Source organism: Henckelia pumila, chromosome 4, assembly GCF_033568475.1.
Source record: "Henckelia pumila isolate YLH828 chromosome 4, ASM3356847v2, whole genome shotgun sequence".
In the NCBI taxonomy this organism is placed as follows: domain Eukaryota; kingdom Viridiplantae; phylum Streptophyta; class Magnoliopsida; order Lamiales; family Gesneriaceae; genus Henckelia; species Henckelia pumila.
In genome coordinates, this window is record NC_133123.1 from 171,437,170 (window position 1) to 171,457,265 (window position 20,096).

A 20,096-nucleotide genomic window follows, 5' to 3' on the forward strand; every position below is an offset into this window, starting at 1 on the left:
GATCCAAGGTGGATTCAACCGAAGATGGCATTGACCACTTCCCAGAAGAACATAAAATATGTTTTGTTTTTTCCTGAATTACATCTGAATATGATGATTCAAACGAACAAAAGGACTTGTTTCATTTCAAAAAACAACAGTTGAAACATGTTAGAAATGAACCAAATGTTGATTTATTGAAAAACATTAGCAAAGTCTCAATCAGAAACAAACGCTGATAATTACCAAGTAGCAAGTACACAGCAGCAAATGCAGAAAATTCTTGCTAGAATGAATTGGTATGGCCTCAAAAACTGAACTAAATGTAGACTAAAAGTGCTGCACCCTGAATTTCCACGCCCCTTCAACTGGATCATATGAAACGAAGTCAGCTCCTAGTTCTTTCGTTCTCTTGATCAACATTGCTATATACTTGTGAACCTTCGGGCCATTCGTGTACTGATTCTCTGTTTTTTTATCAATGCATTTGACATTAAGTAATTTGACCTCAGCAGGTTTATTCAGGCTTTGTCCCACTGGAGGCTTATTGAGATCATTTACATAAACGATCACTTCGCGTTTGTTAAACTGAATGATAGATTCAAGATCAAGAGAGCGGACATCTGTTTCTCCAAAAAACATGATGCTTCCATAATCCCGTCTGCCAACGACAAAATCGTGCACGTGGCTGCAAAATCCTGGCTGTGCCCTTTCATTTTCTGCCAGCAAGCTGATTGGAGGTTCAGTGTAATAGTCTCCATGTCTGAGCTTTGGAAGTAGTGGTAGCAAATCATCAAAGTTTTCCTCTTGGATGGAAATATCATTTGTCGTCTCTGGGGATGTCCCCTCTGATTGGGAGGAAGAAGTTGCAAAAGCTTTGTTTTCAGAACCTTTTGCACCTGAAATTATAAAATATCTGACAATCATAATATTTAAAGAAAAATATTCGGGATAGAAAGAGAAGTAATTGAGTTAATACACATCCTTATGTCACTCAATCTCCGAATAGTTTGTGAAAAGACTGGATTTCTTTATATTTGTTAAGAACAGACAACTAATTCAAGTTTTCCGCAACTGAAATATGATGAGTATATGTGCTGCGATGACTATTTCTGAAAATTTAAATTGATCTAATGGTGCTAGTTGTTCAATATTCTGATTCAAGATCATGTTGTGATTCCGGTAAATTCTACATTATAACGGCACCTGCAGCAATAACTAGAACTAGAATTCAGTACCGATAACTCAAAAGTGGTATCTAGCTCAAGAACCAAGTGATTCTGTCCATGCACCTATCAGATAGAATTCGGTAAAGAAAGAAATTGAAGACCATATACTGAAATAGTCTAATTGAAGACTTGCCGTTATCATGAGTATTAAGAGGTGTATTCTTGACCACATACGAGGAGTTTGAAACCCAATATCTGGGGTTCATCCGTGGCATCAAAGGAGCAACTGTACAAGGTTTGTCTTCTGTATCACTGAAAAATGGCACCTGCGACAAAAGTTAATTGTCATAGATGAAGAAACCATTAAGGTTTTCTGAAATAAGAAATCAAAAAGTATGGGGCAGAATATCACAAATGATCTAACCTTACGCTCCTTGCTTCCAGAATTGAGTCTTTGAGCAGGATCTCTGTTTTGTCTTGAGGACCAATGCCGGATCCTCAAATGGGGTGCCTTTGTCACAGGTGAAGGATTATTTGAAACCTGCACCCATGCATTCGGAAAAATTAATGATGAAATTTACAAGAATATCAACATCTTTCAGAGCATTCCACCGTATAAAAATATGGATCAGTTGGTGAACTAAACAACTTACAGGTAAGCTTGAAATTCCAGTTTGTATGTATATTCGTGAATCGGGTTGACAACTTGATATATTCACTTCAATTTGCGGGCCAAAAGGATTTTGGATACATGATAGCTGCTCTTTCACAGTGCTTGAAGACACGAACCTATTAACATTCAGAATCACAACCGATATATAACTACCAAATAAATCGTTTGCGCAACAACGAATTTGAAGTATAGCATAAAATAGCGAAAAATCAAATGGACTTACTGTTTTACATTGTCATTCTGACTGTCAACCTGTGAAACATCTGTAAAGGTAGTTTGTGCTGATTAAAGGAAAACAAGAGCATAAAACATCACATTAATGAAATGCCAAGTGATCTTTGAAAAAGAATGAGATGTTTAGAAGATTCACTTACCTCGCGATGGCTCATTCTGATTAGTAGTAAATGAGAAATTTACATTCGGTACAGCTTGTCCAGCTTGTGAAGCATTCAGAAAAGATGGAAAAGGGCCTAATGAATTTTCCAAGGCAAGCAATATGGATGGTGAGAATGTGAATATAGGTTCACTCGAAGAAATCGTGCTGAGCAGCGGAAAAGTTTGGACAGCAGATGATCTGGGAAATTGAAACATATTGGATGATAGTGACTTATTAACCGGATTTAAAGAACAGAATGGATTTATAGAAGGTGCAATAGCAGGCGTAGAGGATATTATGGAGCTTTGAGGTTCAGAGGCAGACTGTATTAACGTCTGGAATGTGAATGATGATTCACTGGATGGACTTGTGTGAAAAGGGGAAGGAGTGAACGTTTTTGATATCGAGGGTAGACAATTATCTGTTGTCATTGACCTAGTAACAGGATGAAATGAAGAGAACGGATTCGGAGTTGGGGAAAATGTAGTAGTAGTAGTAGATGTTACGGTGCTTTGTGGTAGAAAGGTAGACTGTGCAGATGATACGGTGCTTTGAGGTTGAAAGGTAGACCGTGTAGATGGCGAGAATGTGAACGGTTGTTTGTTTGACGAAATTGTGCTAAAAGGCGAAGAAGTAAATGTCGTGGAAAATGGTGCTAGTTGATGATTACTGGATGGAATTGGCTGACTAACTGGATTTAATGAAGAGGACCAATTTGGAGCTGTGGTAAATGAAGAAATAGAAGATGTTATAGTGCGTTGAGGTTGAAAGGAATGTGATTGAGTGGAGAATGTGCAGGAGGAAGGAGAAAAGATTTTCGCTGGTTTTGCAAGTGTTGGAGCACTGAATGTTGTAGCAGCTGTAGCTACAGAGTGTTGAGAATTAGAGAGAGTATTGGGAGCAGTAAGGTTAAATGCTTCTGGGCGACTGAAGATGTTTTCTTTAATATCAAATTGCTTGAAACCAGACTGTTCACCCCGAGATGTGTTTCCACCTGTCCAAACAAATATGACAATTAGTTACAATTTTTATTTATATCGAATTGCAAAGAAGAACAACATATGGCTGATGCAAAGTTAAAAAGCTCTACCTTTATCACATAGCTCGTAATCCTCCATCCGCAACTCTTCATGACTTTTATCACTATAAACAGGCATTGCAGAAATGGACTGCATTTTATCAAGAGAATTCCAACCATTGGCTCCATTGGTTTCCCGTGTTGCAGAATAAGGCACAACACTACTTCCTTTACACTGATTACCAGTCGTTGAGTCAATTGCCCATGGCAATGTTTTGCTCTGTGATCCTGCATTACGATAGGTTAAATGAAGATGAAGGTCTCTAGGTAATTATTAAAATGCAATAATTTCGCAAAATGTAATTTTCACCAGAATTCTGAATTCCATGCACGTTGTTACTGCTGCTGTTAATAAGTGCTGAAGCTGAATTGGAGCTATTCATTTGAGGTCCAAATAAGCTGCTGCTAACAGATGATGAAGTTGAGCTAAACGGAGGAAATCTTGATCCAGTCATGTTGTTCTTACTCGGATGGCCAAACACACTTGTGCCAATACCATTGTTTGCAGTCTCCGGTGCGAGAGACATCACACTAGGTTCGTCAAGTATGGAACTTGTACTGCCATGTGCCCCAAATATGGAACTTGTACCACCATGTGCCGAATTTGATTGGAAAATCGAAGGTGTGGACTCAAAACCAGATCCCAAGTTTCTTGGAACACCAAAGATATTTGTGCTTGGTGCTCCAGAAACAGAGTTGCTCTGAGGCTTATCAAGATTTTTGTAACTGACTGGTGGGGTGGTGAATACTAGCCCTGTGTTTCCAAACGGTAAGGCGACAAAGTGTTGGTTTGACAGCTGAGAGACAGTCGAAGGACCTTTATTACGTAGCTCGTAATCCTCCATCCTCAACTCTTCATGGCTTTTATCAATATAAACAGACATTGCAGAAATGGACTGCATTTTCTCAAGAGAATTCCTATCATTGGCTCCACTGGTTTCCCATGTTGCATAATAAGGTTCAGCACTACTTCCTTTACACTGTTTACCAGTCGTTGAGCCAATTGCCCATGGCAATGTTTTGCACTGTGATCCTGCAATACGATAGGCTAAATTAAGATGAGGGTTTCCAAGGTAATTATAGAATTAGAATGCAATACTTTATCAAGATGTAATTCTCACCAGAATTCTGAATTCCTTGCACGTTGTTGCTGCTGCTGTTAAGGAATGTTGAAGCTGAATTGGAGCTATTCTGGAACGGGGTCCCAAAAGAAACTGTAGAAATTTGAGGTCCAAATAAGCTGCTGCTAACAGATGATGAAGTTGAGCTAAACGAAGGAAATCTACATCCAACTGTGTTATTCTTACTCGGATGGCCAGACACACTTGTGCCAAAACCATTGTTTGCAGTCTCCGGTGCGAGAGACATCACACTAGGTTCGCCAAGTATGGAACTTGTACTACCATGTGCCCCAAATATGGAACTTGTACCACCACCATGTGCCGAATTTGATTGGAAAATTGAAGTTGTGGACTCAAAACCAGATCCCAAGTTTCTTGGAACACCAAAGATATTTGTGCTTGGCGCTCCAGAAACAGAGTTGCTCTGAGGCTTATCAAGATTTTTGTAACTGACTGGTGCGATGTTGAATCTTGGGCCTGTGCTTCCAATTGGTAAGGCTACAGAGGTTTGGTTTGACAGCTGAGAGACAATCGAAGGACCAAACTGAGTGTTAGGCTGCTGAAATGGATTTGGCTGGATCTGATCAGATAACAAATTCCCTGCAAGATAGAAAATAACAAGTCATCGTGCATGTTCTGTGATAAGGGGACTAAGTCATGCATAGAAAATAATGTGAAAGAAAATAAGATGTTGAATTTTGTATTTCTCATACTGCAACTGCAAGTAGGCATATTTTACTTCCACCAGACAAAAAATATTCAAAATTTTGGTAACAATCAAAACTTTCCTCCAAGATTCATTCAGCTAACCCTCCATCCGACTCGGGTCCTTCCTCCCGAGTAGCATTCTCCTCCCCCTCAAAGAATCTCACCAATTCATTGGCACCCAAAAGAGAATATAAAGAAGATAAGATATTAAAAGGAACTAAATTCTGCCCCTCCGTTGGAACCATGCGCAGAGAAAACAAGGGAACCAACAATCATTAGCACACAAATTTCATCACAAAAGTTATTAAAAAAAAACAAATCTCAGTAAACTAAGACACAGTTGATGCAAGAAACAAAAGCAATACAACTCTTCACTCAAACGCATTCATTCTTTCAACAAAAAAAAACGCATTCATTCAACGTACAAAACATAAAACCATCTATTTGCTCAGCGAGAAAGGCAAGGCAACCAATAAGAATCTCAAAACAAGAAGATTTCATCACATTGCATGCATCAAAACAGTTTCAGGAAGAAAAAAACCAGAAATCACAACGAGATATACAGAGAGGGAGGGAAAAATCAAACTTACAAGAACTTGAAGCGGGCTGCATCATTCGAAAACAAAAAGTTCAGTGGAGGGAAGATATTCAAGAAAACGAATTTGGGGAAAATGCCAATCCAATAGTTTCTCCCACAATTACGTGCATACAATTTGCCGCGGAAAGGGTATACGACGAAACTGTGTCTCAACACACGTATGTATATATGTGTGTGTGGACGAGTAGCTTAGAGAAAAAGCGGTGTTTAACGTCGTCGTAGCTTATGTTTAAAGCTAAGCCCAAAACGGTCTCATGGCTTTTTCTTAATTATAATCTTTTACTATTAATTAATTCTAAGGATCTTATCTTTTTACTAACTATGGTGTCTTGGTCTGTTTTACTTACACTATGATTAGATCACGGAAATTGGACGGGATTTGGTGAGATTTAGAATTGGAAATACCGTTTCAGTATTTGGCAACTTGGGATTTCAAAACGGGATTGGTATTTGGTGGGATTTCATAGGATTTCAATTAGTTAAGTGAAATCTTGACAAAATTGGTCGGATTTCACGGGATTTGAGTTTATAAAGCAATAAAATTATTTTTAATAATAAATTCATATACTTTACTTATAAATTTTAAGTTTTTTTTATAATTTTTTATAAAATATCATTTATCCAAAATTTATACTATCAAATTCCAAAATATATTTTAACTTTTTGCCAAATACAAAATGAAATTTCAATTCCATTGATTTTGAAATCGAAATCCAATTTCAAATTCTATTTTTTATTAGACATCCAAATACACTGGTATTCCCAAAACTGCTCCTTCCCCATTCTCGTTTTAATTCAACCCACGTTCTTCTTTTGGTCTTCACACGTCAAAATAGTTTCTCTAAAACTAACAGTCCGCAAAATACCTTATCCCCACAAAATCGATTATTTGAAACAAGATTCTTTGAAACAGAACGCTACAAATTCAAGCATGGTTGCTGTTGCTTCTTCTGTTCCGATCATCACGCACCAGCGTCAACTTAATGTATTGTTTTCTGAGTATTTGTTTGTTATTTGATCTCAGGATTTGTGTTGAGTTTCAATTTTCATTACCTATGTGTCTATGTGTTTTCTGATTTCGTTTAGGTTTGTAAACGGTTTCTGCACAGTTAAGAAATTATTTCTTTGGAGGAAGAACGCCACCTGCTGGACAAATTGCCAGAGAAAACTTCTAAACAATCGTAGTACTTCAAGCATGCATCTTTCTGTTTCAAAAATTGAAGAGCATACTTTAGGAGAAAAAATCTTGATGTTCAATTTCTCATTCCTTAATTTCATCGATATTCATTCATGATTTATTAGTAGTCCGATTGTAATAAAATAACCCCTGGACCTTTTTTTTTTATTACCTTAGTATTGCAAATTTGATTAATGTCAAAATTTGCCATGTATTTTCGTGGAAATCTCAACCAAACACCATACAATAAGGAGTACTTTTGCAATATGGGAAAAAGGCTAACTACTTTGCTCAACCTTTGTATGCTACTGAGATATATATAGCCATTGGGACTTTTAGTTTTCTGCACATATGCAACTAGATCCGCACAACTCCTCATGGGTGGGTTTATCCCATTGCATAACGAAACAGATTCGCATGCCCAGAAGGTATCAGGATCGGGACTAAAAATAGAGTAATCTTTGACTTCTTGATTTTCTATATTTCAATCCACGAATCGAGCTTGAATTGCCTTGGAGAACAGGAGAATGGTTGGCAAAAGCCACCATTTGTCATCTTCCCTGGAATAACAACAAAGTTGAAAAACACATCACTATACAAATCCCACGTACTGAAAAGTATGGACCTTATAATCTTAGTTTTATTGACAAAAATATCATGATTTTGATGTTTCTGTGAAGCATGTCATGCAAGGATCTTACACTTTGAGTGGACAAAATCGGGTGCTACATGATTTAATATACATATCATCTATTCGTTTTATTTTATTTTATTTTTGTTTCAGTTCTTTATTTTTCTATGAATATTTTTGTTTTGTGTTCAAAAGATTTGAAGAAATAAAATCGAAAACCTCAAAGATTCTCATCCATGGCAGTGTTGGGTAAGCCAATATTAATTCATACAACCATCAGTTTGAATGACTAATTTTTATGGTTTGTATTTTATTATTTTATGATATTTTAAATGAATCCATTAAAACAAAAAATAACAGTCAAAACTCGATAGACTTTGTAAAGCTATATATTTATATGTTGAGGTTAGAAATTATATTTGTTTTAAATTCTTTGTTACTTGCATTAATCTTCGGTACGTTTTCCAAATATTATAATGTCGATAATCGCTCAATTGAAACACCATGTGTTGCTTGGATTTCTCGAAGGTCAGTGAAACGTAAATTGTTTTTGGCCTTTTCCTATTGCTCATATTTTATGATTACCACCAACAATTTTCATATTCAAGTTCCTGAAAATTGTAGTTTACATGCTATTTTTTGGATCTTAATATTCAAAATCTCCAGATGCATATTTTAGATACTGTTCGGGTTCCGAAATTGAAGCAAGTGCCATTGACGGTGGCGAGGAGGAAGCGGCAGGCTGTTTTGGAAGCCTTGGATGATGTATTGAAGAGGATGAAACTGAAAAGCGGGGACTTGCAATTGGAATTGATTGAGAGTTTTTGAAGAGGCAGGTGACAAAGAAGAAGGAGAAGGAAAAAGAGTTGAAGGGGACAATGTGGTTTCTGATGAAACGAGAGCGTTGCCATATGGAGTTATGGCTATTTTGCAATCCCCTGCCAGTATGCAGAAATTTGGGGAGTGCAATGGTGGTTTGGATGTGAAACTAGGGGTGAATCTGCATGAAAACTTGGTTTTACAGAGGCATTTTCGGTCGAAGAATGTTGAACCACTCCCCATTGGTACAATGCAGGTTGTTATAATCTACCAATCTTTAGCATAACCCATGTTAACTATGACAGCTGTGATATCTGATCTTAGCCCCAAATCGATTTTTGTCGAATTTTGATCATGTCTTTTAATCTGAATGAACCCATAAAAGTTTTCCTGGTAATAAATTTAAATATTATTATTGTTCTTTTTTTGGGTGAATTGATATTTATTCATATATTTGTTATTTTGGATTGGACTAGATTGTGCCATTTGCGGGGATATGAAGAGAAGAAAATAAGAAAATGTCATTGGTGTAAGCAAAGTAAAGGCCGGCTCTTGATCAAGTGCTTAGCTTGCAGGAAACGATTCTTTTGCGTGGTTTGCATAAAACAGAGGTCTGTAGTTCTTATTTGACTTCAAAGTATGCATCTGGAAATTTAGAATTCATTCGTCCATGTTTTAGCCTGTGTTTATCTCCAGATTTTCCATCTTTTTTCCAATATTTCTTATTAACGTTCCCATGACATTAAATTTATTACATTTCCTCATATGTTTTAATTCTCTTTACATGGTTTAGTTTATAAATTATATATTTCTCAGTGTCTTTTGTCGGATTTAATAGTTTATTGAATAGATTTTATTTTAAATAAATGATTCTTTTACCTCCAAACGTTTTTTTTCATCTGTTTCTTATAATATAGTTGGATGTAGGTAAAAACCTTAGGATATCAAAGGTCCTTTCACTTAATTGAAGCAGTTTATTTTCTAATCTAGGTGCTGGATAGATATTGTCGGATACACTTCTCGATTAAACTTCAAGATTTTGAAGGTGCTTTAGCTACATCTATGGATAATAAATTTATTTTCGATCTTCACTAATACTCAATACAAAATTTCAAAACAGCCACATGCAAAGAAATGGTTGCGGCTATCAATACCTAATGCTTGGATTATAACTATCACTCTTGATCAAAGGGATTCTATCTTGTGTGGAATTGTGATGTTATTACTTTGTTCAACTCTACATGATGATGGTGAATTGATCTACTTCGATCAAGTGGATTGGTAGCGCTTAATCGTGTCATGCCCAAATTACCCGACTCAATCAGATAAACAAATAATGTAGTAGTGTGAGTAGGGATCGTTCCCACGAGGAAAGACAAATTCAATGTGTTCTTAATAAATAAAAATAGGGGTTTGAGGTTGAGATTAACTACTAAAACTTTTAAACAATTAAAATTTACTAACATGCAAAATTAAATAAAAGACTGAAGAAAGTCAATAGGAGACGAGACTTGGTATCGATCGACTACACCCTTAATATTCATTCATTCAATCATTAATTTTCTAAAAATAATTAATCTTATTAAATATTCATCATTGAAAATTCAATTCATGTTTCACCGTAATTTTAATTAATTAGAAAACAGCATTCTAAATTAACCCTTATCAATAAATTAACCCGATAACAGCAATCTAGATTTAAATCCACGGTAGCATTCAAACTAGTAAAACTGACGAACCTAGACAACACAAACACCAGCGGTTGTATTTAGCCTAGTCAATAATTGATCCTACGAAATAATAAATTCAACAGCAGAAATTATCACGCGTAGTTGCTTCGCAAATTAGTTTATTCAAACAATTAAGTATTTGAACTCTAATTTAGCTATCGCTTGCAATACAAAATCCTAAGATGGCCAATCCTAAAATCTCGCAAGCAAACATAAAAATAAAACAGATCAAAGATTGATACTTAATAAAGATTAAACACTACGAATCGAATCTCATGAATAAAATACATCAAGGTTTCGTCTCCCTCAACCAAGTATAAAAGCTTAGCAACAACGATTCATAACTAAAGTCATAAAAATTTGAAGGAAAGAAGAAAACTAAAATTAAGAATTCAAGAATAAAACCTAGCCTCCAAAGTAATCTCCAAAAGTCTGATAATGATCGTCCAAAATCGGAATAAAAGTCTAATAAAGTCTAGGAACTAAAATAACAAAGTTACCAAAAATAAATATTTTTTTTCCCGACAGACTACGCCCGCTCGATCGATAGGATATTGCGGATCGAGCGGCGTGAAAATCACTAACTCTCTGCCTGGCGCAAATGCGTGCCGCTCGATCGGTGAACTTCTGCAGATCGAGCGGCACAAAACTCCCAAAGCTACTATCTCCATGTAAAGGCTCCCGCTCGATCTGCAACATCCTGCGGATCGAGCGGTGAAGGAATCTTCAGAATTTCCCAGCATTTCCCTTGCTTCAAAGCTCCGTCCTAGTCCGCCAAAATATGCGACCTAACCACAAAAACGAGAATCCCATCATGCAAACACGGAAAATGCAAAACTAACAAAATGCAAAAAATAAATCATGCAACTAATGCAAAACAACAAAAAAAATGACACTAACAAATGCAATAAAAACACAACTATCAAATACCCCCACACTTAATCCTTGCTCGCCCTCGAGCAAGTTATGCAAAAACAAAACGAAACAGAACAAACACATAAGGAAGGACGAATCACGCATATCATAGCCTCAGAGAAAACCACTTTCATCTAAAACAAGCTAATAGCTATTCTCAATCGTCAATGATACACGCCTTTGCATCACTAAAACCTCTGAACTATTTCCGCACTATTTAAGTTGTTCAAACCGTTTTAGAAGTTGAGAAAACAGATTAAGTGAACTAAACTTCACTTGATCATTTTGAAAAGGAAGAAAATAAGTTTCAGAGTGTATTCACCCCCCCTCTACCCTCTGAACCGATCCCAACAAGTGGTATCAGAGAGGGTTCCTTTCTCAACTGCTGATCTAAAGTTTTAAAATCATGACTTCTTTCAACAAAATTCCTATGTTTTCTAAAGAAGATTATGATGACTGGAAAATTCGCATGCAGGCACATCTTGCAGCACAGGACGATGACATGCTATATGTCATAACAGACGGTCCTATCAAAATCATGAAGGTCAACCCAGCTCTAACCGATGGTGCAGGACAAATGATTGAGAAACCAAGAGCTGAGTGACATATATAAAAAAGGTTTTGTATTTGATTTTTTAAGTAAAATCAAAATTTTATTATTTAAAAAAACAAATTTTTTTTTGAAGAAATATTTAATTTAATTTTTAAATATTATAAATTTAAATTTACTCAGTTACATATAAATTACGAAACCGACCGAGTTCAAGAAACTATATAAATTAGTATATTTTTATGAGCCAACAAAATGAGCCGAACCCGGTCCAAAACCCGAGCTCAATCTGGTGAGCCACTAAATGAGCCGAGCTGGCAAGCCACTAAACGAGCCAAGCCCGAGCACGAGCCGAAAAGCCACTAAATAAGACGAGCCCGAGCTCGAGCTTGCGAGCCACTAAACGAGCCGAGCAAACGAGACATTAAACGAGCCGAGCAAACGAGACATTAAACGAGCCAAACCCGAGCTCGAGCTAACAAGCCATCTAAACGAGCCGAGCTCGAGCTCGAGCTCGAGCTTCCGAGCCTATTAATGAACATGTTCGCAATCTAATGAGCCGAACATCCTTAAGCTCAAGTTCAGCTCGTTAAAATTTCCGAGCTCAAAATCAATCTTGGGCTCGACTCGATAAGCTAAGGAATGAGCCCGAACGAGCTTTTTCACGAACCGAGCTTCGAATAACTCGTGAACAGTTTGGTTCATTTACATCCCTAATTTGTGTGCATTATTTTATGTAATTTTTATGTCTAGTTTGCATGCATTCGTATTGTCTCATTGTGTTTTTATGTTTTTTATTGTGATTTATTTCATATGTATACATTTCACTCTTCGGGTTGATTTTTGTAGGAAGTTGTGAAGAAATCATGATTTTTGGGCAAGAGAAGAGCCGCAAGAATGAATTACGGAGAAGCAATGGTAAAAAATTTATTTTTGCTTATATATATATATATATATCCAATTCCAATCTTCACAGTCCACAATCAAGTTCAAGATGTTTTAAAGCTGCTGTCCAAATTTTGGCTCGATCCGACGGCTAGAACTCGAGATATGATTTTTTCAAGAAAACTGCACGCTGGAGAGGACACAGGCACAGACCTAGGCACGGGGTCCGTTCATGTCGCGAAATTGATAGATTTTGGGCAGAACTTTTTCCGCCTAGACGGTAAAAATGACGCAGACTTAAAAGTCAAAATTTTTGACATTTAAAAGTCTTGATTCGCAGGCTTTATTTGATGGGCTTTCAACCACATATAAAAAGAAGATATCAGACGTGAGACGCGAGGAGAGGAGGCGGCCATCAAGAGCGCAGAAAGGGAGAAGATCGTGAAAAACTCAAGAAGGAACACCAACCGCAGAGAAGCGATTTATTTCTTTTCATCTTAAATTACTTTTGTTTGTTGGGATTTAGCGGATCCTACCCCCAAAACTTTGTTTTGATTTCTTCTTGAAGATTGAATTTGGTTTTTAAGCGTTCTTGATTATATTATTGTGTTTATTTCAATTTTGGTGATTGATCAACTTCGAATTGATTTTATGTGTTATAGTTGATATCGAAAGGAGATTTTATAACATGATAGAGTAATATAATCTATGGATCTACAACTTGCATAGACATATGATGTTGGATACATGTTGATAGTCATAGTCCAATAGGTCGAAAGCTAGAGGATTCCACAAATCGTTAATGCAATTGCAATTGTTAAATAACACAAGGACACTTGGTTATTATAATTTGTTAATTAGATTAATATAGTTCGACATATTATATTGATAGATTAGGAATTCCGTCAAAAGCATGACTTGAGAACTGAATTTCAATAGTTAGATAAGGAAAGGGGTAGGTGAACCAAGATTCTAACAATCGTTTATTTGTTTTCTAAATTTAATTTTATTATTTTGCTTTTATTTCATATTTTATTTTAGTTTATTAATTTATTCTCATCTCATCTTAATTAACTAAAGAATAATATTTGAGTAATTTCGTCGTAAATCAATCTCTGTGGGACGATACTCTTGTTTATGTACACTATATTATTACTTGACTCGTGCAATTGCGATTTATTTGAGCTTAATTGATAGATTTATATGAGTTGATTTTCAGTGGTAGTATTTGCTCGATCAAGTTTTTGACTCCGTTTTCGGGGATTGAAATCGACAATTTTTACTTTTTGTTATTTTCTTTAGTTAATTTCTTTATTTTTATTTATATAGTCTATTTTATTTCTTCGTGATCTATCGTTTTCTATTTTTTTTTTGCAGGAATTCATCTGGTGTAATACTTTGAGATGATCCATCGACAAGTATTCACTAGTTTTACCCAGGAATATGGAGAACTATTCTACGCAGCATGGGAGAGATTCAATAATTTGGCTAGCACTTTCCGGTATCATGATTTCTCTAACTATGCTCTTCTTAATTTTTTTTCTCGATGGTTTGGATGCAGTGATAATGATATGGGCAATTGATGAAGCTTTGCAAACTGGTAGTCCACTATTTTGCCGAGATGATGACAGTGTGATATACATGTTAGATGATGTGACAGAGTTTGATTATTACCGGTATTGGGATTTCACACCACAGATTTGAAACCACCAATACCCACAAGAAACTCATTACTCATATTTTACGGGCCAGCCATTTGAGATTCACAATGATGAGTTGGAAGATTTTCTGGAAGAAATAGTGTATGATGGAAATATGGTGTCAATCAAGTTGAAGGATGACGGAGTTCAAGAGGCTATCGATTTGAGCTCATCGATAGTATTACCATGCACACATCCCCAAGATCTTTCTCTTCCAACAACACCAATCTCACAAGAAATTGTTTTGCAAGAGCCAAAAGAGATTTTCTCTTCCCATCTTTACCAGCTGCTATGAAGTGTTGTTGAGGTGATGAGCTTAAACTGCATACATTTGGCCAAGCTTGAGGGAACATGGAAAGAAGACCCATTTGTGGTGTCATATGACACTTACTTTGAGCGTCAACCGCTCTTTGATGAGTGCTTCTGAGGGTCGAGCCGAAGATTCAAAATCAGGCGCTACTTGGGAGGCAACCCAAGATTTTTACTTCATTTTATTTTTCTTATTTAGATTTAGTTTTTATCTAGTTGTTGCATTATTTTGAGTAGATCATGTTTAATCCCTTAAAAATAATTATTTGCAAGGTGAATTCATGGGAATATTGATGGCCTAAGAGATGTGGTGCAACAGCAGCAGATGGATATACACCACGATGATTGATCAGGTGATATGAATCTAGGAGGTGCTCGAAGATTCATATTGTTTCAAGATTTGCTCCATGATTTACAATCAAGAGTTGAAGGGTTTGGAATACATGAAAACCAATTAGGAATGCTTGAATATTATTTTGGAGGTTATTATAATTTTATTGAGGTCAAAGAGGTCAAGAAAGTGAAGAAAATGAAGGCCTAGTTCGAAGCCCGAGCGCGCCCGCGTTGCCGAGTGAAAATTTTACGATGATAATGCGAACATATAGCGCGCCCGCGCCCACACTGCACCTGCGCAAGTCATGCGCGCCCGCGCCTACTTTCTCTCACAGACACTTCAGCATGTTTGTGTGTGTTCGGGGATTTTTAATATATTTTGATATATTGTGATATTTTGAGTCTTTTAAGTTTATTAGAAAACTTTTAGGAGATATCTTTGATATCTTTAAATATATTCTGCAATATTTTGCATGATTTTTTATTATTTTGTAGTTGTATTATAAATACAACAAAGACATTCATTATTAAATAACATAGTTTATATTATTGATTTTTATCAGTCTTAAAATTCTTTCTAGAATTTTGTAAAAGCTTTGCTTTTTTTTTAATTAATCAAAAATAAAACTTATCAAAGTTTAATTATTTTGTGGCATTTTTCAATTGATTATCTTCGTGGATTGTCAGAAACAAGTTTTTTGAAGGTTTCGTTGTGATTAATTGTTTATCCTCGTGATTATATGTTGCTAGTTTCGTTGTAAACTAGAGATGGATATCCGAAACTTACTTGTTCAAAAGATCGGGACAACACAATTGAATCTTATTGTCTATTGGATTGAGGGTACGATTTTAATATAATCGTGTTTGCCTTCCATGCATCCAAGATTCGCATCATTTGTTATCAAAGCTTAAGGTTCCATTGATTCAAGTAAGTGGTATCTTTCTATTTTTTCTTCTTATCCGTTCCTCGTGTTCTTCGTCCTTCTTCTTTCGTTCTTAGTTGAATATTTTTTTCGTTGAACTTCTGTGTCGTTTCTGTCAATCTTGTTTCCCAAGTTTCGTTTCTTGTGCTACAAGTTATTATTCAAAAAAAAGATAAAAATCGAAAATTTAAAAAAAAGGATATTTGAAATCGGTCAAAAAAAAAGAGTGAAGACCGAAATTGTCAAAAAAAAAGAAAGCAAATAACTTGTGGTCAATTTTCTTGTGTCTTGTTCATCCTTGGGTGCCAAGTTTTTCAATCTTCATAAATTAAATTCCTTGTTTTGCGCAGCCTACGTGAGTCGATTGGCAAGTGTTTACAAGTTTTGAACTTGTGAGTTTGATAGAAACAAAACCACAAAGCATAAAGCTATTCCATATTTTGAGCAAAAAAAAGAGTGATTGAGTGATTTTCTTTGGAGTGACTAGTGAGAATTTGAGTGAGGAATATTTTATTAGTAATCTTTTTTTTGTAGGTACAATGTTTGAAAGAAAATTAAATGAGTATAGGGAGAGTGAAAGGAGATTTGATTATGGGAGTAGGAGAGAGAGAAAAATCGAGGGATATAGTGATGTGTATAGATATGATGACGGGGAAAGAAATTTTGAATATTATTTGGATAGGTTGAAGAAAAATAAAATTCCGTCGTTCCATGGAGATATGGATCCGGAGTCATATTTGAATTGGGAGAAAAGGGTAGAGAATATATTTGTAGGTAGTGATGTTTCAGAAGCTAAGAAGGTTAAATTTGTTTTACGAGAAGTTACCGACTATGCTTGCACTTGGTGGGATAAAGTGTTGGTGAATAGGAAAAGGCATGGAATGAGTCATATTTCTACATGGGATGAGATGAAGAGAGCTATGCGGAAACGTTTTTCTCCTAACCACTGTGAAGCTTCCAAGCGTGAACATCAAGGTACATCTAAACTTTCATTCTAATACCTTTGATATTGCATGCTTTATGGTGTCATAGAAAAGATAAACATGATATGAGTCAATGTTTAAAGAGGGTTATGATGAAAGTGGCGAATTCTCGTGTAGAAGTTGAATCTAATGTTGTCGTCGAGGTTGAATCTAAATGTGAAGTGAAAGTAATTGAAAAATCTGAGGGTGAAACTTCATTGATTGATGATGTGAGTGTTGAAATTTGTGCGGTGGAAGGTGAATGTCTTGATGAAAAACCTTCTATTGTACATGGTGTGGTTGATAGTGGTGTTAGTGTTGGCAAATGTTAAGTGGTAGGTGAGTTTGTAGTTGTTGAAGAGTCATCTAATATTTTTGTGGTAGATGAGAGTCCTATAGATGTTCATAGTGGGACTAGTAATTTGTTGGATGAGTCTTGTAATATTGCTATTCAATTGAGTCCAAAAAAATTTCTTGAGGATCAATTGGAAATTCAAAATTTGAGTGATATGACTAAAAAAAAGAATGAATAAAAAAGTAAGATAGTCATGGAAAAAGAAAAAGAAAAAGAAAAAGAAAATTTAGAGGCCGAAAGAAAGAGAGTGCAAAAGAGTGAGATGGCCTTTGAGAGGAAAAAAAAGAGGAAAGAAAAGAGAGGAAAGAGACCAATAAAAAAATATTATGATCCAAAATAGTGAGATTGAAAATTTTGTTCAAATGAATAAAATCCCTAAAGTACTTTTGTACAAAGAGATTTTATCTCATTGTAATAAAATAGTCAGTTCAATCCCAAGGAGTATTCTTTCTTCTTTGCAGGTTGCGAAAGATGTTGGGATGAGTAAGCAAAGGAGATCTAATGCTAAAAGAGTAAACATGATTGATCAATGTAAAGTTGGTCACACACAAGGTGAGGTTGGAGGTTTGCAAATTGTTTCTTTGTGAGGTATGGTTTAAATTCAAGTCTAAACTACAAATCCAATGTCAACTTCCAAAGGTATGAACTCAATTCTATGTTGCATGGATTTAATTACTTTATTGAAGGATTTGAGAAAGAGTTAACTATGAATTATGCTTTGATTTCAAATCTTGATATCAAGTCTCTTGAGTTTGTGCATACTAAAAGATTTGATGAGTTGGATTGTGTTGATGTGAGTCAATTGTGCATGAATAGTATAGGTGGTCAGTTTTATTTGTTTGATTGGTTAGTGATGACTTTTGAGTTAGCTAATGTGCGTAATACTTTCATGAGATTGATGGATTATGTTTTGCATGCATCTATAGGTAACTTTATTGTTGTATGCTTTGATTATATCTTAGTTTATAGCAAGAATTTTAATGTGCATGTTGAATATTATAGAGTTATGTTAATCATGTTGGATATAAAGTTTTTGAGTCATGAGCATGTTAGAAAGTTGAATGTATTTCTTGCAATAGAACTTGTTTTATTTATTCATGGTGTGAGTCCTCATAGAAGGAAAGTTCTTGATGGAAAGGTGATTAAGTACCAACGAGGTAAGAAAAATGTGGTAGTTACTATCATATCACCAAGGTATGAGTTCTTATCTCTTTTGGTTACAAGGTGCTTATGGTTTGAAAATGTTAATGAATTGCATGAATGGGTTACTGATTTTGAGGCAGTGTTTGGAAAATACTTGTGCGGTGTTAGTGATAAATTTTATGTGAGCAAGTATTTGTTTAAAGAAAATAATTTTTTCTTTATATGTTTGTCATTGCATGATTTGTTTGATGAAAGGAAATGTGTGTTGAGTTTGAAGTGTAACTTTGAGAAATCCAAATTGGTGAACATAATGGATGAATATTTGTTGTGGTTGCATATGAAGAGATATGTTGAGTGGAATTGTGAGAAGCATATTGCATGTGAATTGTTTCTTATTCCTAGAAAATAATGGTTGTACTTACTATAAATTTGTGTTGGGGTTAATTAGGTCTAAGAAGGGGAGAAATTTGATTTATGTAATGCCTAATGGAATTTTAATCACGTCTATGTGTGTTAGTGGTTATGTGGTTTCTAGTTTAAGCATGACAAATTTCTTGAATTTTGATATGGTTACGAGTGTGCAAGGTACACTAGTTCATGTGGAATATTTTTAAAGTTTCTAAATCTTGTTTGAGTTTTGTAGGTAAGGGGCAAGATTTGAGGACAAATATTTTTGAAGAAGGGGAGTTTGATATGAATCTAGGAGGTGCTCGAAGATTCATATTGTTCCAAGATTTGCTCCATGATTTACAATCGAGAGTTTAAGGGTTTGGAATACATGGAAATCAATTAGGAATGCTTGAATATCATTTTGGAGGTTATTATAATTTTATTGAGGTCAAATAGGTCAAGAAAGTGAAGAAAATGAAGGCCTAGTTCGAAGCCCAAGCACGCCCGCGCCTTCCTCCTTGCGCGCCCGCGCTGCCGAGTAAAAATTGTACGATGATAATGCGAACATGGAGCGCGCCCGCGCTGCACCTGCGCAAGTCATGCGCGCCCATGCCTGCTTTCTCTCACACACACTTTGGCATGTTTGTGTGTGTTCGTGGATTTTTTATATATTTTGATATATTGTGATATTTTGAGTCTTTTAAGTTTATTAGAAAACTTTTAGGAGATATCTTTGATATCTTTAGATATATTCTGCAATATTTAGCATGATATTTTATTATTTTGTAGTTGTATTATAAATACAACAAAGACATTCATTATTAAATAACATAGTTCATATTATTGATTTTTATCAGTCTTAAAATTCTTTCTAGAATTTTGTAAAAGCTTTGATTTGTTTTTTTTTTTTTTATCAAAAATAAAACTTATCAAAGTTTATTTACTTTGTGGCGTTTTTCAATTGATTATCTTTGTGGATTGTCAGAAACAAGTTTTTTGAAGGTTCCGTTGTGATTAATTGTTTATCCTTATGATTATATGTTGTTAGTTTCGTTGTAAACTAGAGGTGGATATCCGAAACTTACTTGTTCAAAAGATCGGGACAACACAATTGAATCTTAGTCTATTGGATTGAGAGTACGATTTTAATATAGTCGTGTTTGCCTTCCATGCATCCAATATTCGCATCATCAGGGGATTGTTGTTTTTGTTTTCATTGTGTTTATGTTTGTTTTGCATCTGTTCATTTTGCATTATGTTCATTGTTCTGAAGCATTGAGGACAATGCTTTGGATAATTATGGGTGGGTAGACTAGTTTATTTTGGTGTTTTGTTAAGTTTGTGTTGCATTCGTAATCGTTTAGTTTGTTGTGTCTTGTCAATTTTGTAGTTGTTTGCATATGTGTTAAGTAGGATAATGAATGTGAGCCAATGATGATATGAAGTTATGATTTTTGTGAAAATTTTTGTTTTTGCTCTTGACTTGACATGAGAAAACATAGGTTGAACCGTGAATATTTTTAAGTACTCATATTAAACCAGTGGATTGTAGCGAAAAAATTGATGATGCTT

The 20,096-nt window shown here is 35.3% G+C and overlaps 1 protein-coding gene, 1 long non-coding RNA gene and 1 other non-coding gene across 8 annotated transcripts; 1 reads left to right on the forward strand and 2 right to left on the reverse strand.

Annotated features, from left to right (window-relative positions):
* Nucleotides 1-97: 97 nt before the first annotated feature.
* On the reverse strand, nucleotides 98-5,849 carry LOC140864964 (nuclear pore complex protein NUP98B-like). Of its 3 annotated transcripts, XM_073269422.1 has the most exons (11): nucleotides 5,695-5,849; nucleotides 4,583-4,996; nucleotides 4,397-4,489; nucleotides 3,586-4,308; nucleotides 3,288-3,503; nucleotides 2,196-3,191; nucleotides 2,045-2,102; nucleotides 1,802-1,937; nucleotides 1,573-1,689; nucleotides 1,342-1,474; nucleotides 98-878 (listed from the first exon to the last, which is right to left on the reverse strand). In XM_073269422.1, the coding sequence occupies exons 1-11, from the start codon at nucleotides 5,717-5,719 to the stop codon at nucleotides 310-312; spliced, it is 3,480 nt and encodes a 1,159-aa protein (XP_073125523.1). In that variant the 5' UTR covers nucleotides 5,720-5,849; the 3' UTR covers nucleotides 98-309. The 3 variants fall into 3 exon arrangements, with proteins under 3 accessions (XP_073125523.1, XP_073125522.1, XP_073125521.1); XM_073269421.1 differs by having other exon boundaries at nucleotides 2,045-2,084; nucleotides 4,397-4,996; XM_073269420.1 differs by having other exon boundaries at nucleotides 4,397-4,996.
* Nucleotides 5,850-6,529: 680 nt separating this feature from the next.
* Nucleotides 6,530-15,229, forward strand: LOC140863768 (uncharacterized). 4 transcript variants are annotated; one of them, XR_012144019.1, is made up of 5 exons: nucleotides 6,530-8,585; nucleotides 8,806-8,940; nucleotides 12,374-12,442; nucleotides 12,750-13,910; nucleotides 14,692-15,229. It is a non-coding gene; the product is annotated as an uncharacterized lncRNA (long non-coding RNA). The 4 variants fall into 4 exon arrangements; XR_012144021.1 differs by lacking the exon at nucleotides 14,692-15,229 and adding an exon at nucleotides 11,450-11,592 and having other exon boundaries at nucleotides 12,750-13,028; XR_012144020.1 differs by lacking the exon at nucleotides 14,692-15,229 and having other exon boundaries at nucleotides 6,530-6,687; nucleotides 6,789-8,585; nucleotides 12,750-13,028.
* LOC140870004 (small nucleolar RNA R71) lies at nucleotides 13,814-13,922 on the reverse strand. The gene has a single exon (XR_012146990.1). It is a non-coding gene; the product is annotated as a small nucleolar RNA R71 (small nucleolar RNA).
* Nucleotides 15,230-20,096: the final 4,867 nt, after the last annotated feature.